The sequence below is a fragment of the Muscardinus avellanarius genome (genome assembly GCF_963383645.1).
Source record: "Muscardinus avellanarius genome assembly, chromosome: 13".
In the NCBI taxonomy this organism is placed as follows: domain Eukaryota; kingdom Metazoa; phylum Chordata; class Mammalia; order Rodentia; family Gliridae; genus Muscardinus; species Muscardinus avellanarius.
In genome coordinates, this window is record NC_137799.1 from 39,300,787 (window position 1) to 39,315,139 (window position 14,353).

At 40.4% G+C, this 14,353-nt stretch overlaps 1 protein-coding gene across 1 annotated transcript in view; it reads left to right on the forward strand.

Annotated features, from left to right (window-relative positions):
- GNE (glucosamine (UDP-N-acetyl)-2-epimerase/N-acetylmannosamine kinase) overlaps window positions 1–14,353 on the forward strand; it is a gene marked incomplete at its 3' end in the record, with an annotated part of 36,356 nt that overhangs the window by 9,202 nt on the left and 12,801 nt on the right. The window contains exons 3-6 of the mRNA XM_080708655.1: window positions 4,871–5,023; window positions 8,217–8,429; window positions 11,619–11,706; window positions 13,753–13,963. Coding sequence (XP_080564781.1) covers window positions 4,871–5,023; window positions 8,217–8,429; window positions 11,619–11,706; window positions 13,753–13,963 — 665 coding nt within the window. The remainder of the gene's footprint in view (window positions 1–4,870; window positions 5,024–8,216; window positions 8,430–11,618; window positions 11,707–13,752; window positions 13,964–14,353) is intronic.

A 14,353-nucleotide genomic window follows, 5' to 3' on the forward strand; every position in this document is an offset into this window, starting at 1 on the left:
GCATTGCTAGGAATAGTTCTGACTCATTGTCTTGTGTTTTCTTCTCACCAGCTTTTATTTTTTATTTTATTTTATTTTTTTAGGCATTACATTCTTTTGTTTTAAATTCCTTCTTAGTTTTCTAATAATTAAAAGAACATATATATGCATGACAAAAACCATAAGCAGTATAAAGATCATGTAATCTCCTACCCCAGAAAATGATGCAATAATATCAGATTCCATAGTTACCATTATTCTGCTTGTTATATAATATACCATGCAGAAATTTGACTTGCTTACAAACACATGCATATGTGAAATTTAAAAAATATCTACACGAATATACACATTGTTATATATTTCACCTTTCTCAAATAACATCATTTTTTTTTCGAAGAAGAACAAAGCTAGAAAATCTATATTTTCTGATTTCAAACCATATAAAGCTACAATAATTGAAACAGTGTAGAACTGTTCTAGAGGCAGATATATAAACCATTGGAGTTAAATAAAAGCCTAGAGATAAATTCTTCCATATATTGTCAAGTTATTTTTGACAAGGTTTCCACGAACATTTGGTGGAGGAAATACTAATCTTTTAACTAAATATTGTTGAAAAATAATAATTACATGAAAAAGAATAAAATTGGACCCTTACCTAACACATATACAAATATTAACTCAAAATAGATAAAAGACCTAAGTATAAATCTTAATACTATAAACTTTTAGAAGAAAATCTGGGTCATAAAACCTCACAACATTGAAATTGGCAGTGATTTCTTGGATATGATTTAAATGGCACAGGCAAGAAAAGGGTAAATAAACACCCTAAAAAAAAAATTGTATATCCAAAGACAATGTAAACAGAGTTAAAATATTTCCAAATGTTATATCTGAAGGTATATTAATATTCCAACTAGAAATCCTAAAAATTAGCAACAATAAAAGCAAACAATACAATTTAGAGATAGGTAAAAGACTAACATAAATAATGAATCTCCACAGATAACCAATCTTAGTTGTCTGTTGGATGGAAAATCTTGTTTCTCTGGTTCTGGTGTGTATTACCTATTTCTTCTTTGTAGTTAATCTCTTTGAGTATTTTCTCTAGCGCTGGTTTTGAAGACATAAATTCCTTCAGTTTCTGTTTGTCGTGGAAGCTTCTTATTTCCCCATCTAATTTGATAGAAAGTTTTGCTGGGTAGGAAATTTTTGGCTGGAAGTTGTTTTCTTTCAGAGTTTGGAATATGTTACTCCAAGCCCTTCTGGCTCTCATGACTTGGTTTGGGAAGTCTGGAGTGATTCTAATTGGTTTGCCTCTGAATGTCACTTGGCCCTTTGTTTTTGTTGCCTTTAAGATTCTCTGCTTGGCTTCCACATTGGTCATTTTGACAATTATGTGGCGTGGGGATCTTCTTCTCTGATCCTCTCTAACAGGAGTTCTATACGTTTCCTGGACCTGTGTATCGACCTCTTGCTCTATGTTTGGAAAATTTTCTGCTATTATTTCCCTGAAAAGATTGTTAATCCCTTTGGTTTCACCTTCTTTTCTCTCCTCTATTCCAATTATTCTTAGGTTAGCTCTCTTAAAATGGGCCCATATTTCTTCAATGTCAGATTCCTGCTGTCGGGTTTTTTTTTCTAAATTAGAAACTATGCGTTCATTTTTTGAATGATCATCTTCTAGGAGCGAGATTCTATTCTCCATGTGGTCTAATCGGTTGTTTGTACTTTGAATTGAGGCCTTTACTTCATTAATTGCATCCTTTATCTCTGTCTCTCTCTCTGAATTCTTTTCGAAACACTTCTATTATTTCTACAGTTACTTTCTTGATTTGATCTTCTATAAATCTCTGAATTTCTGTTTTATCAGGTTCTGATGTTGTGGGGTTGTGGGCATTCATTGCTCCATTGTTATTCCTCTTTCCCATGATTTTGAAAGTTTGTGCCTTCTCTGGGTTCTTCCCTGGGTCACTACGACTTCACTTAAGGTGCTGTGGATCTCGAGTCTATGGTATCTCAGTTCCCACTACTCCTTTACTGGGTTGTATTGCAGAGTCTCAGACCCTGGAAGTCAATCGAGGCTGCTTTAGACCATGGGGGGTGCCAGGTTGGGCGTTCTCCTATGGTGTAATATCTCTGCCACCACCACTCCCCCACTGGGTCAAGTCACTGGGAGTACAGTACTGGGATTTCTCCTCTAGGGGCCCCAATTTGACTCACTGTTGAGTGCGCAGATGGAGATGTCGTGGACTCGGTGAATTCACTGCTGCTGCCGCCGGTAGCAATATGGCGCCGCTGCTGCGCCCTCAGCCGTGAGGCTGGCGTATTTCTTTTCTGTTTTTGAGCTCTGCTCTGAGTCCCTGCAGGGTGCGCTGAGCCCAGCACCTGGGAGCTTTAGATGCTCCCTGCGCCGAGAAATCTGCGGAATCCCGCCCGGCTGTTCCGTAGTGGCTCACCTCGGCTTGCTGTCCACCGCTCCTCTATGGAGCTTGGTGGGTTGTTGAGTGTGTTGGTCTGGTGCCGTCTGGTGAACTCGCCGCTGCTGCTAGCAGTAAGGCGCTGCTGCCGTGTTCTCGGGTGTGAGGCCGGCGTATCTCCTCTCTGGTTTCTGAGCTCCGTTATGAGTTCCCTTCCTCTCCGGAGCCTGGTGCTGCCCTCACCAGTTTTTAAAAGACAATTAGTTTCTTCTCTTTTGTCAACCTTTCATAAACAATTTGCTTAAATGGTTCTGTATAGAACCTTAAGACACAAAGTGCAGTCTTAGTGTATCTGCATTGTATGGTATTTTCTGTGCACTGCAAATATTTCTTACACTTAAAGTAGAAGATAAATAAGGAGTAGATGTCAGGTACAGTGGCACATGCCTGTAATCCCAGCTACTGGGAAGGATAAAGCAGGAGGATCTTATGTTGGAGGTTAGCTTGGGCAATTTAGTAAGACACTGTCTTAGAATAAAAATAAAAAAGGACTGGGAGCTGGGCATGGCGCACACTTGTAATCCTAGTACTTGGGAGGCTGAAATCGGAAGATCGCAGGTTCAAAGCTAGCCTCTGCAATTTAGTGAGGCACTTATCAATTTAGGGAGAACCTGTTTCCAAACAAAGAATAAAATAAGGGCTGGGGGTGTAGCTTAGAGTTAGAATGCCACTGGGTTCAATCTCTAGCCTCACAGAGATCAGTCCATCAATCAATAAATGAGATAGAGACAGAGAGAAAGAGGGAGAGGGAGAGGGAGAAAGAAAGGGAGAGGGAGAAAGAAAGAGGAAAGCTTTTTTGGGTAAATAAATTGCTGGCATTTTTCTTCCTTTTAATCTTATTCCTTGGCAGAAAATTGTATAAGTTGTATAAAAGGATCCTGCATGGGAGTATAGGTGTGCCATAATATTAGAAAAATTGCCCCCCAAGGCCCAAAATCAGAGAGACTTGTTCTCTGTGTGTTTTCAAGATAGAATACATGGGCAGAGAGAACCAAGATGAAGATTGTGGGGCGAGAGGCCCTCTGACATGACTGTACTTCTCCATATCTTCTTGCTTGTGTTTGTTACTTTTCTTTGCATTCTGCTGTGAAGAATCATGTATGAATAGCTCAACTGCTACATTAAAGGCTGACATCATCCCTCTATTTGCTAGTTACAGATGTGCTAATTCACATTGTGGAAACACACACTATAGGACAAACTTATACCTGGCATCAGATCTGTAGTATTTCCATATTCTTTACGGTGAAATAGGATATTGTACATCAGATACTATCTAAGATTTGAATCTAGTAAAAATCTTCTGTTACAATTAAATCATAAAAAATAACTGCTGCTGGATGGATTTGGAAATCAATGATAAATTGTATGTTCATAAAACTGATAAGCAAAATTAGCACCACAGAGAAAGATATTCTTTCATTAAAAATAAGTGAGTGGAAGCTGGGCGTGGTGGTACACACTTGTAATCCCAGTATTTGGGAGCCTGTAACAGGAGGATCACAGGTTCCTGGACAGCCTCAGCTATTTAGGCCCTCTGTAACTTAGTGAGATCCTATTTTGAAATAAAAGATAAAAAAATAGGGCTGGGGATGTAATTCAGAAGTAAAATGCCAAGCTGGGCGTGGTGGCGCATGCTTGTAATCCCAGTATTTGGGAGGCTGAGACCAGAGGATTGCAGTTCGCGGACAGCCTCAGCTACTTAGTGAGGCCCTCTGCAACTTAGTGAGACCCTGTTTCAAAATAAAGAATAAAAAATAGGGCAGGGGGTGTAGCTCAGAGGTTAAATGCCTCTGGGTTCCATCTCCAGACCCACAAAAAGAAAAAAGAAAAGAAAAGCTTGTATTTAGTTTTACTTGATAATTATAGGCACTGTGATAAATGTCTTGTGTTGTTTGGCATGGCGCTGTCTAAACCCATTTACATTTTAAGTATTTGCTGAGTAATGTCTGGTATCGTAGCCTAACAATGAATGATGCCTTTCTAATCTCTTCAGTAGAGTTAGAAGCACTTGGTGAATCTGGTATGTGATGGTATCGGGAAGCATTTATGCATTAGGTGAAATATAGTTAATGATAACTTTATTATTAATGCTAATTCATTAAAAGCATTAGCTAGGAACTGAGAATGTTTTTTAGTACTTTGGAATATTTGAATTTCAAACAAAGAATTTCTAGTTCCTGCTATTTAAGGATCTATTTTATGTTTGTAGTAGCATGAATTTTAAAAGGTTAGGGTTTCTGATTCCTTGAATTTGTTGCTATTAAGTTCTTATCATTTGATCCTAAGTTGGATGCTCTGCTTAGAAGGGGTTTTTAAAAGCTAGTTGGAGGCTTGCTTATACAGTTTGCTTCTTTTAAGATTCTTAACTAATGGAGCATTGTGGTTTGATTTTCTTTAAACAGGTGATGATGTAAAATGTAAAGATTATATTGTTGCACTACAGCATCCTGTGACCACAGACATTAAGCATTCCATAAAAATGTTTGAGTTGACATTGGATGCACTCATCTCATTTAACAAGCGGACCCTAGTTCTATTTCCAAATATTGATGCAGGTAATGAACTTGAAAATGAAATCATGCCACCTAACTTTTCAAATTTCATCTTTCTATTACCTCTTCTCTTAACTGCCATCCTATCTTACCCATCTCTATTCTGAAATATATTCCAATTTTCAAAAAGTTACCTATTTACCATAGATCAAAGAATTGTGATTTGTTAAATTGTCTAGTAGAGCCGGGTGTGGCTTGTAATCCCCGCGCTTGGGAGGCTGAGACAGGAGGATCGCCAGGTTCGAAGCCAGCCTCAGCTACTTAGTGAGGCTCTCAGCAACTTAGACCCTGTTTCCAAGTAAAGTATAAAATAGGTCTGGGAGTATAGCCTGGAAGTAGAAAGCCTCTGGGTTCCACCCCCAGTACCACACACACACACACACACACACACACACACACACACAAAAAAAAAAAAAAAGGGTCTAGTAGAAGTATAATAAGAAATAAATGCTAAAGAAATATCTCTCTGATCTCCATTTTACTCTCATGTTTAGTCTCTCTCCTCTAGTTCTCATCAGGAAACTTCAAGAGTCATGAGACATAAAACTTAGAAGTCTAGGAAAGTATGATTCTACTACTTATAATAAAGTGGCCATTATTATTACTTCTTGTTTTCTTTCTTACTTATGTACTTAAAGAAATCTTGAGCTTTAGCGTTTGGAACTGGAGTCCCCAACTAGTTGATCCTCAAGCCTGCCCTGGCTAATCCATCTACTGGTGGATGGTACTGTGCTAGTGAGACACTAGGCAAGTTAGTGGGAATAGGAGATATATATGAGATACATCAGAGCAGGGCCTGACACTCGGGAAGTTTCAAGTACTGATTCTTGCTAGCTGACACTACTCATTGCTAAGCTCTTAGTAATTTCTTACTCCAAAACCCCTCCCTCAGTTTCCCTTGAATAATCTTTTCTATTAGGGGATGTATCTCAGTGGTAGAGCGCCCATTTAACAATTCAAGGCCCCAGATTCAATCTCCAGTACCAGTAAAAAACAAAAACAAAATAAGGTGTTAGATGAAAAATAAAATTAAGAATGCCAAGTCCAGATTTTGTTCAGTTAATGTAAAAGTATTTCAGAAAACTTGCCAGGCATGACAGTGCATGCCTATACTCCCAGTATTTGGAAGGCTAAGATAGGAGGATGACAGGTTCAGAGCTAGCCTCAGCAACTTTTAATGAGACCTTGTTTTAAAATAAAAAAATAAGCCGGGCGTGGTGGCGCACGCTTGTAATCCCCGTGCTTGGGAGGCAGAGACAGGAGGATAGCGCTGGTTCAGAGCCAGCCTCGCTGGCTTAAGAGACCCTGTTTCCAAATTAAAAAATATAAAATAGGTCTGGGAGTGTAGCCTGGAGGTAGAAGGGCTTCCAGGAACCCCAGTACCACAAACAAACAAACAAACAAACAAATGGGACTGAGGATGTAGCTCAGAGGTAGAATACCATGAGTTCAATCCCCAATACCACACACACACACACACACACACACAAAAGACCTGTGTGTGTGTGTTTATTTATTTTATTTTTTATTTATTTATTTATTTTTTGGTGGTACTGGGGTTCCTGGAAGCCCTTCTACCTCCGGGCTACACTCCCAGACCTATTTTTTATTTTTGGAAACAGGGTCTCTTAAGCCAGTGCGGCTGGCTACGAACCTGCGCCATCCTCCTGTCTCCGCCTCCCAAGTGCGGGGATTACAAGCGTGCGCCACCACGCCCGGCGTGTGTGTGTTTATAATCCTTCAAATTAACTATATTTAATATAAGTATAACAAGTTAAATATAGCATCTTAATATAAATATAATATTCTCTAATCCTTTGAATTTTATATAAGTATTTGTAGTATATATCTCAGTATTTGTAACATACTTTCCTGATGATTTTTACTTTAGAATTAGAGGTATTTTTTCTTTATAGAAGTAAAGGGAAGCCGGGTGTGGTGGCACACACTTGTAATCCCAGCATTTGGGAGGCTGAGACTGGAGGATCGCGGTTCGCGGACAGCCTCAGCTACTTAGTGAGGCCCTCTGCAGCTTAGTGAGACCCTGTTTCAAAATAAAGAGTAAAAAATAGGGCACAGGGTGTAGCTCGGAGGTCAGATGCCCCTGGGTTCCATCCCCAAACCTGAAAAAAAAAAAAAAAAAGTAAAGGAGCCCAGCATGGTGGTGCACACCTGTAATCCCAGTACTTGGGAGGTTGAGACAGGAGGATTGCAGGTTCAAAGACAGCTTCAGCAAGTAGTGAGACTCTCATCAACCTAGCAAGAACCTGTTTCAAAATAAAATAAAAATAAGACAGGGGATATAACTTGGATGTAGAATGCCTTTGAATTCAATCCCCAGAACCCCTCTTAACCAAAAAAGTAAAGGACCCCATGATTTAAAGGTGAATATTCAAATCATGTGTGGCACTTGCCTCTCTTCTCCATGCTTTTTTTGGCTTCGAACCTGTGCGATCCTCCTGTCTCTGCCTCCCAAGCATGGGGATTACAAGCATGCGCCACCACACCCAGCTCCATGGGGTTTTTGATAAGGTGTACACAGGGAACAATAATAAGTATGAAATCATCACTTTATTATATGGCTTAGTGCTCAGTTCCCTCATGTCGGATTCTCTGGAAGAACAAATTAGTACATGTGTTTAGGCCTGAGGCCAAAGATGGGTCTTTAACCAAATCCAGATCTGATTTTTGGAATAGTAGTATATCTGGTGCATCATGTCCTACAGTAATTATAGAGGAGGGCTGGTATGCTCTAGGCTATGTACCTGGCTTTCCACAGAGTTAAAAGGGGAGCATAGATGTATGTTCAGCTTCTGTTGTATAGGTGGCTCCTGCCCACTGTTAGGCCGGTGTCCTCACTCTCCTGCCTTCTAACCATATAATCAGATAAGCATCTTTTCTTCCCTTTGCTAGGAGAGGGTAAATAGAGAAGCAAGGACAGGCATCAACTATTATTTCCTGCTCAGATATCTTTAAGTTATTTTAAGGTGCTGGGCGTGGTGGCACATGCTTTTAATCCCAATACTTGGACACACACACACACACACACACACACACACACACACACGCTATTATTTCCCTAATAACTGGCATGATTTCTTAGGGAGATTTCCTTAAGGGGGAAGCATATAATTCAATGAAAAGGATTTCTTTACCTCAGGAACAACTTAACAATTGATTCTTTTTCTTTTCACAGGGAGCAAAGAGATGGTTCGAGTGATGAGGAAGAAGGGCATCGAACATCATCCCAATTTTCGTGCTGTAAAACACGTTCCATTTGACCAGTTTATACAGCTAGTTGCCCATGCTGGTTGTATGATTGGGAATAGCAGCTGTGGAGTGCGGGAGGTTGGAGCTTTTGGAACACCTGTGATCAACCTGGGAACACGTCAGATTGGAAGAGAAACAGGTAGTTACCTTTGTTTATATCTCAACTGTCCAGGCTTTCTGTGTTTGTTTTTAGTTTTTTGTGGTATTGGGGATTGAATCCAGGAGGATTCCACCTCCTAGCTACATCTCCAGCCCTATTTTTTATTCTTTATTTTGAAACAGGATCTCATTAAGTTGCAAAGGGCCTCACTAAATAGCTGAGTCTGGCTGCAAATCTGTGATCCTCCTGTCTCAGCCTCCCAAGTACTGGATTTACAAGTGTGTGCCACCATGCCTGGTTCTAGGTTTTCTATATTTGTGTGAGTTTTTATAAGATATGCAGGTATCAATGCTGGGCATATATTTTGTGAACAAGTGAACAAATGAGGTGAATGACCAATATTACATCAGTTAGAGCTAAGTAGTTCTAAATTAATTATGATTTTTGATGGCTTTGCTTAAGAGAGAATTTGGTGGAATGTGTCAGTGTATGAATGGTACTTTCTCTCCTGGGCCTAGTATAGAATCCTTTCAGTCAGTACTTAAAAGTATGGCGATTCTAAGTAAGTACTTCCTGATAACTAAAGTATCACTGTGTCTACTGTTAATGTGCTAAGCTAGATCCTATTATTAACATTCCAAGTTCTAATACTGTCTACTTGCAAGTACATATCTGTAGCTAATGGAAAATATATGTTCATGGAAAAAGAACTGGGCTAGACACAAGGAGACTAGTTCCAGCTTCACTCTTTGTTCCTTTTTTTTTTTTTTGGTGGTACTGGGTATTGAACCAAGGACATCCTACTCCTAAACTTTACCCTCAGCCCTATTTTATTTTGAAACAGGGTCTCACTAAGTAGCTGAGACTGGCTGTAAACCTGCATTCCTCCTGTCTCAGCCTCCCAAGTATAGGATTATAGGCAAAAGTCACTGTGCTGAGCTTCTTCCATTCTTCATAATTGCCACCCTAACCTATTATTGCCACCCTAATTTTCCCAGCATGTTGCTTTGCTCCCCAATTCACAGAGAATATAGAAGCTATGAGATGGAAATTCTTTCAAGTTGATTAAAATGTTTAATAAGCACCTGCCACTGGAATTTGGTAGTATACTGGACTAACATCTAGCAGGAAGGAAAATAGATGATAAACAGAAAAATATCAGGATTTTTGTGTGCCCTGAAGACTGTTACATAAGGTTAATGTGATGGGCTGCATTAGCTTGGGTAAAGGAGATGGCATTCAGCTGAGATCTGAATGGCAGTCAGCCAGCCTTGTGAGGGTCAGGGAGACACTGAGGGAACAGCCATGTGGGCCAGTGTGGCTGTAAGGTCTTGGGCAAAAGGGGCAGATTTCTGTAAGCCAAAGTATTCGCTTAGCTGGGCATGGTGGCGCACACTTGTAATCCCTGCGCTTGGGAGGCTGAGACAGGAGGATCGCACAGGTTCGAAGCCAGCCTCAGCTACTTAGTGAGGCTCTCAGCAACTTAGTGAGGCCCTGTTTCCAAATAAAATATAAAATAGGTCTGGGAGTATAGCCCGGAGGTAGAAAGCCCCTGGGTTCCACCCCCAGTACCACCAATAAATAAATAAATAAATAATATAAAATAAAATAATTAGCCTGGCGTGGTGGCGCACGCTTGTAATCCCAGCATTTGGGAGGCTGAGACCTGAGGATCGCGGTTCGTGGACAGCCTCAGCTACTTAGTGAGGTCCTCTGCAACTCAGTGAGACCCGGTTTCAAAATAAAGAATAAAAAATAGGGCAGGGGGTGTAGCTCGGAGGTCAAATGCCCGAGTTCCATCCCCAGACCCGCAAAAAAAAAAATAAAAAAATAAAATAATTATAAAACCAAGTACTCAGCCAGGCATTGTGGCACATGCTTGTAATCTCAGTACTTGGAAGGCTGAGACAGGAAGGATCGCAGGTTCAAGAATGGCCTCTGCAAGTAGTGAGGCTCCTTGCAACTTAGTGAGATCCTGTTTCAAAATAAAGAATAAAAAATAGGCCTGGGAGTGTAGCTCAGAGGTAGAATGCCCCTGAGTTCAATCCCCAGTACTGCTAAATAAATAAATAAATAAATAAATAAATAAATAAATAAATAAAACCAAGCACTCAAGGAAATTACCCAGGGAGTGTAGATAGGGCAGAGAATGGAATCTAGGACCCATTTGTAGCTCCAACATTGAGTTCTTGTGAGGGAAGACTAGCAAGAAAAATTTCAAGGAACTGCCAGTATGGTTGGAGAGTGTGATATCATTAAAGCTCAGAAAATAGTTTTGAGGAGGTGGTACTGATTGATGCTGAGCATTCAGTAAGATGTGGGAGGTGCGCTGAACGCTGGGTAGGCACCATGGCTGTGCACTTCCTGCCACTCCAGTCCATAGTGTGCCTGCCCATGCAGGACTCCTTTCCCTCGCGCCTTCTTCACTAGTGGGTGTGTGGGCATCTCTCCCGCCTGTCCACTGCTCATTTTTACCTGCCCTCCCAGTCCTACCTGCTGCTCTCTGCGTCATCAGTCTTTTCCAGTGTGTTTAACTTCCTCATCATTCATTTTATTTTTATTTTTTGTAGTACTGGGGATTGAACCCCAGGGGCATTCTACCTCCAAGCTACATCCCTAGTCCTATTTTGTGTTCTTTATTTTTGGATCAGGGTCTCATCCTCCTGTCTCACCCTCCCAACTACTGGGATTACAAGCGAGCATCACCATGCCCGGTCCTCCTCATCATTTAATAAATGTGCTTAGGCCTCCCATATCTTAAAAACAATACAAAGCAACCTATCCCCACACTTTCTTCTGCCTCTACTCTTCCACTCTTCCTAGCCAAGCCTGTTGAAAAACATGGCTGTTCTCACTGCATTCACTCTCTCACATTGTTCAGGAAATGTATGGAGAGAGACTGGTTAGTCCTACCTGACCAGCTGATTGAATGAGGAGATGGAAGGCAGGGGAGGTGGAGAGCATGGGCTCAAGCATGACTAGGCAAGTTGCACATGGAGGCTAGGTTAATCTACTTTAGTTATGTCAATAGACACAACCATGATTATTATCTTTGGGAATAAAGGACTCTGGTGCCCATAAGTGCCGGATATGTGGGAATCTTGCCAAAAGTGCTTGTAGTCTGCTGGGTTTCAGGACTAATTCAAGAATATCACATGCTGCTAACTTCTTTATTTGTTCGACATTCTCACTTCCAAATGATTGTCATGTGTCACTGCATTTACTTAGGGGAGAATGTCCTTCATGTTCGGGATGCTGATACCCAAGACAAAATCTTGCAAGCGCTGCACCTTCAGTTTGGTAAACAATACCCTTGGTGAGTATAGTCTCTTTTTTACAGTCATTTAAAAAGGCATCTACAGCCAGGTTTGGTGGTACACGCTTATAATCCCTGCACTTGGGAGGCGGAGACAGGAGGATTACACAGGTTTGAAGCCAGCCTTGCTGGCTTAAGAGACCCTGTTTCCAAATAAAAATATAAAATAGGTCTTGGAGTGTAGCCCGGAGGTAGAAGGGTTTCCAGGAACCCCAGTACCACCAAAAATAAATAAGTAAAAAAAAGGCATCTACCTCAGGCACCATTTTAAAGCTGCAGTCTAGTTATCTTAACAGAACTTTCCTTCTAATGCTCAGGGATCCTTAACTGCTGGTAGGACAGGGATGGCAACAGTAATCTGCCAGTGGAGTCAATGTCGATTTTCTTCTTACTGGTATCAAGTATAGTTAATATAGTACTGCTAGGAAATACTTCTTTAGCCTAGTTTAACTTTCTAGAAGTATTAGAAAACAGTGTAACTGATTTTCTTTATAAAAATAGTTCAGCATTCTAACTAACTTTTTTTTTTTTTTTTTTTTTTTTTTTTTTGGTGGTACTGGGGTTCCTGGAAGCCCTTCTACATCCGGGTTACACTCCCAGACGTACTTTTACATTTTTATTTGGAAACAGGGTCTCCTAAGCCACCACGTGTGGCTGGCTTCGAACCTGCGCGATCCTTCTGTCTCTGCCTGCCAAGTGCGGGGATTACAAGTGTGCGCCACCACGCCCGGCTATTCTAACTAATTTTTGCTACCCTCCTTTCTATTTCCAACTGAATAAAACTTTTTTTTTTTTTTTTTTTTTGGTACAAGGGATTGAACCCAGGGGCATTCTACCTCTGAGTTAGACCCTCAGCTGTATTTAATTTTTTTATTTTGAAATAGGGTTTTGCTGAGTTGCTGAAGGTGTTGCTCTGTTGCCAAGACTGATCCCAAACCTGTGATCCTCCTGTGTCAGCCTCCCAAGTACTGGGATGAACTGGGTGTGGTGATATATTACTGTAATCTCCATACTTGGAAGGCCAAGACAGGAGGATCACAGGTCTCAGCCAGCCTCAACAACTTAGTGAGGTCTTTTTTAACTTAGTGAGACTCTGTTTAAAAAAAAAAATGTAGGAGCTGGTGGCACATGCTTTTAATCCCAGCATTTGGGAGGCTGAGATAGGAGGATCACAGTTTGCAGACAGTCTCAGCTACTTAGTGAGGCTCTTTGCAACTCAGTGAGACCCTGTTTAAAAATAAAGAATAAAATACAGGGCTGGGAGTGTAGCTTGGGGGTAGAATGCCTCTGGGTTCCATTCTTAGTACCGCTAAAAATAACAATGATAATAATGATAATACAAATAAAACTAGGGCTGGGGGTATAGTTTAGAGGTAGAATGTCCTGAGTTCAATCTCCAGTATCACACACATACAAATAAAGATAAAACTTATAAAAAGTAACAAAAACAATGCAAGTATTCAGTTACTATGTTACTAAAGACATCCAGATGTTATTTTGCTTAATTCTAAATAATTATATTTTCTAGGTTTTTAGTTGATAATCTTTTGCATCATGACTTATCATGTACGTGATATTTTGAAATGTATGTTGTGAAGATACTATTTTATCAGGATTTTTTTTTTTTTTTTTTTGGCACTGCTAAGGATTGAACCTAGGGCTTTGCACATGCTAAGCAAGCACTCCACCTTTTTTTATTTTACCTTTTTTTTTGGCGGTACTCGGAATTGAACCCAGGGGCATTCTGCCTCTGAGCTATACCCCCAGCCCTATTTTTTCTGCTTTTTCTTTGAAACAGGGTCTCATGAAGTTTGCAGAGGGTTCACTAAATAGCTGAAGCTGGCTGTGAACCTGCGATCCACCTGTTTTAGCCACCCAAGTACTGGAATTACAAGTGTGTGCCATGAGGCTTGGCAAGCCCTATTTATTTTAAAAAGTATAAACTATTTTTACTTGACGTATAAGGTTTAATTAAGCCATGCTTCACAAAATCACTTAAATGTATAGGAGAAGTATGTAATTTAATTATCTATTTTGCTATCGCAGTTCAAAGATATATGGAGATGGAAATGCTGTCCCAAGGATTTTGAAGTTTCTCAAATCTATTGATCTTCAGGAGCCACTGCAAAAGAAATTCTGCTTTCCTCCTGTGAAGGAGAATATCTCTCAAGATATTGACCATATTCTTGAAACTCTAAGTGCCTTGGCTGTCGATCTTGGAGGAACAAACCTTCGAGTTGCAATAGTCAGCATGAAGGTACGTCACAGTACAGCACTGAACTGTGTGTTGGATATGAGTGCTTGATTTTTAAAATATGTACTTGGAGCCCAGTGTGGTGGCACATGCCTGTGATCCCAGTACTTGGGAGGCTAAGACAGGAGAATCGCAGGTTTGAGGACAGCCTCAACATTGTAGTGAGGCTCTTAGAAACCTAGCAACACCCTGGCTGTAGCCTGGAGGTAGAATGCTTGTAACCATTTACCCATAGTATTGACTTTTTGATTTATTATAATGTTTGTCTCTTTATGTTATCAACTATTAACATTTCTGTAAATTCTCGGAGTCTCCATAGTAGTAGATGTGAGTTGACAATGGGGAAACCCCTTTAGGCATCAGAGGCCTTTTGCCACCTGGGAAACCTGAAAG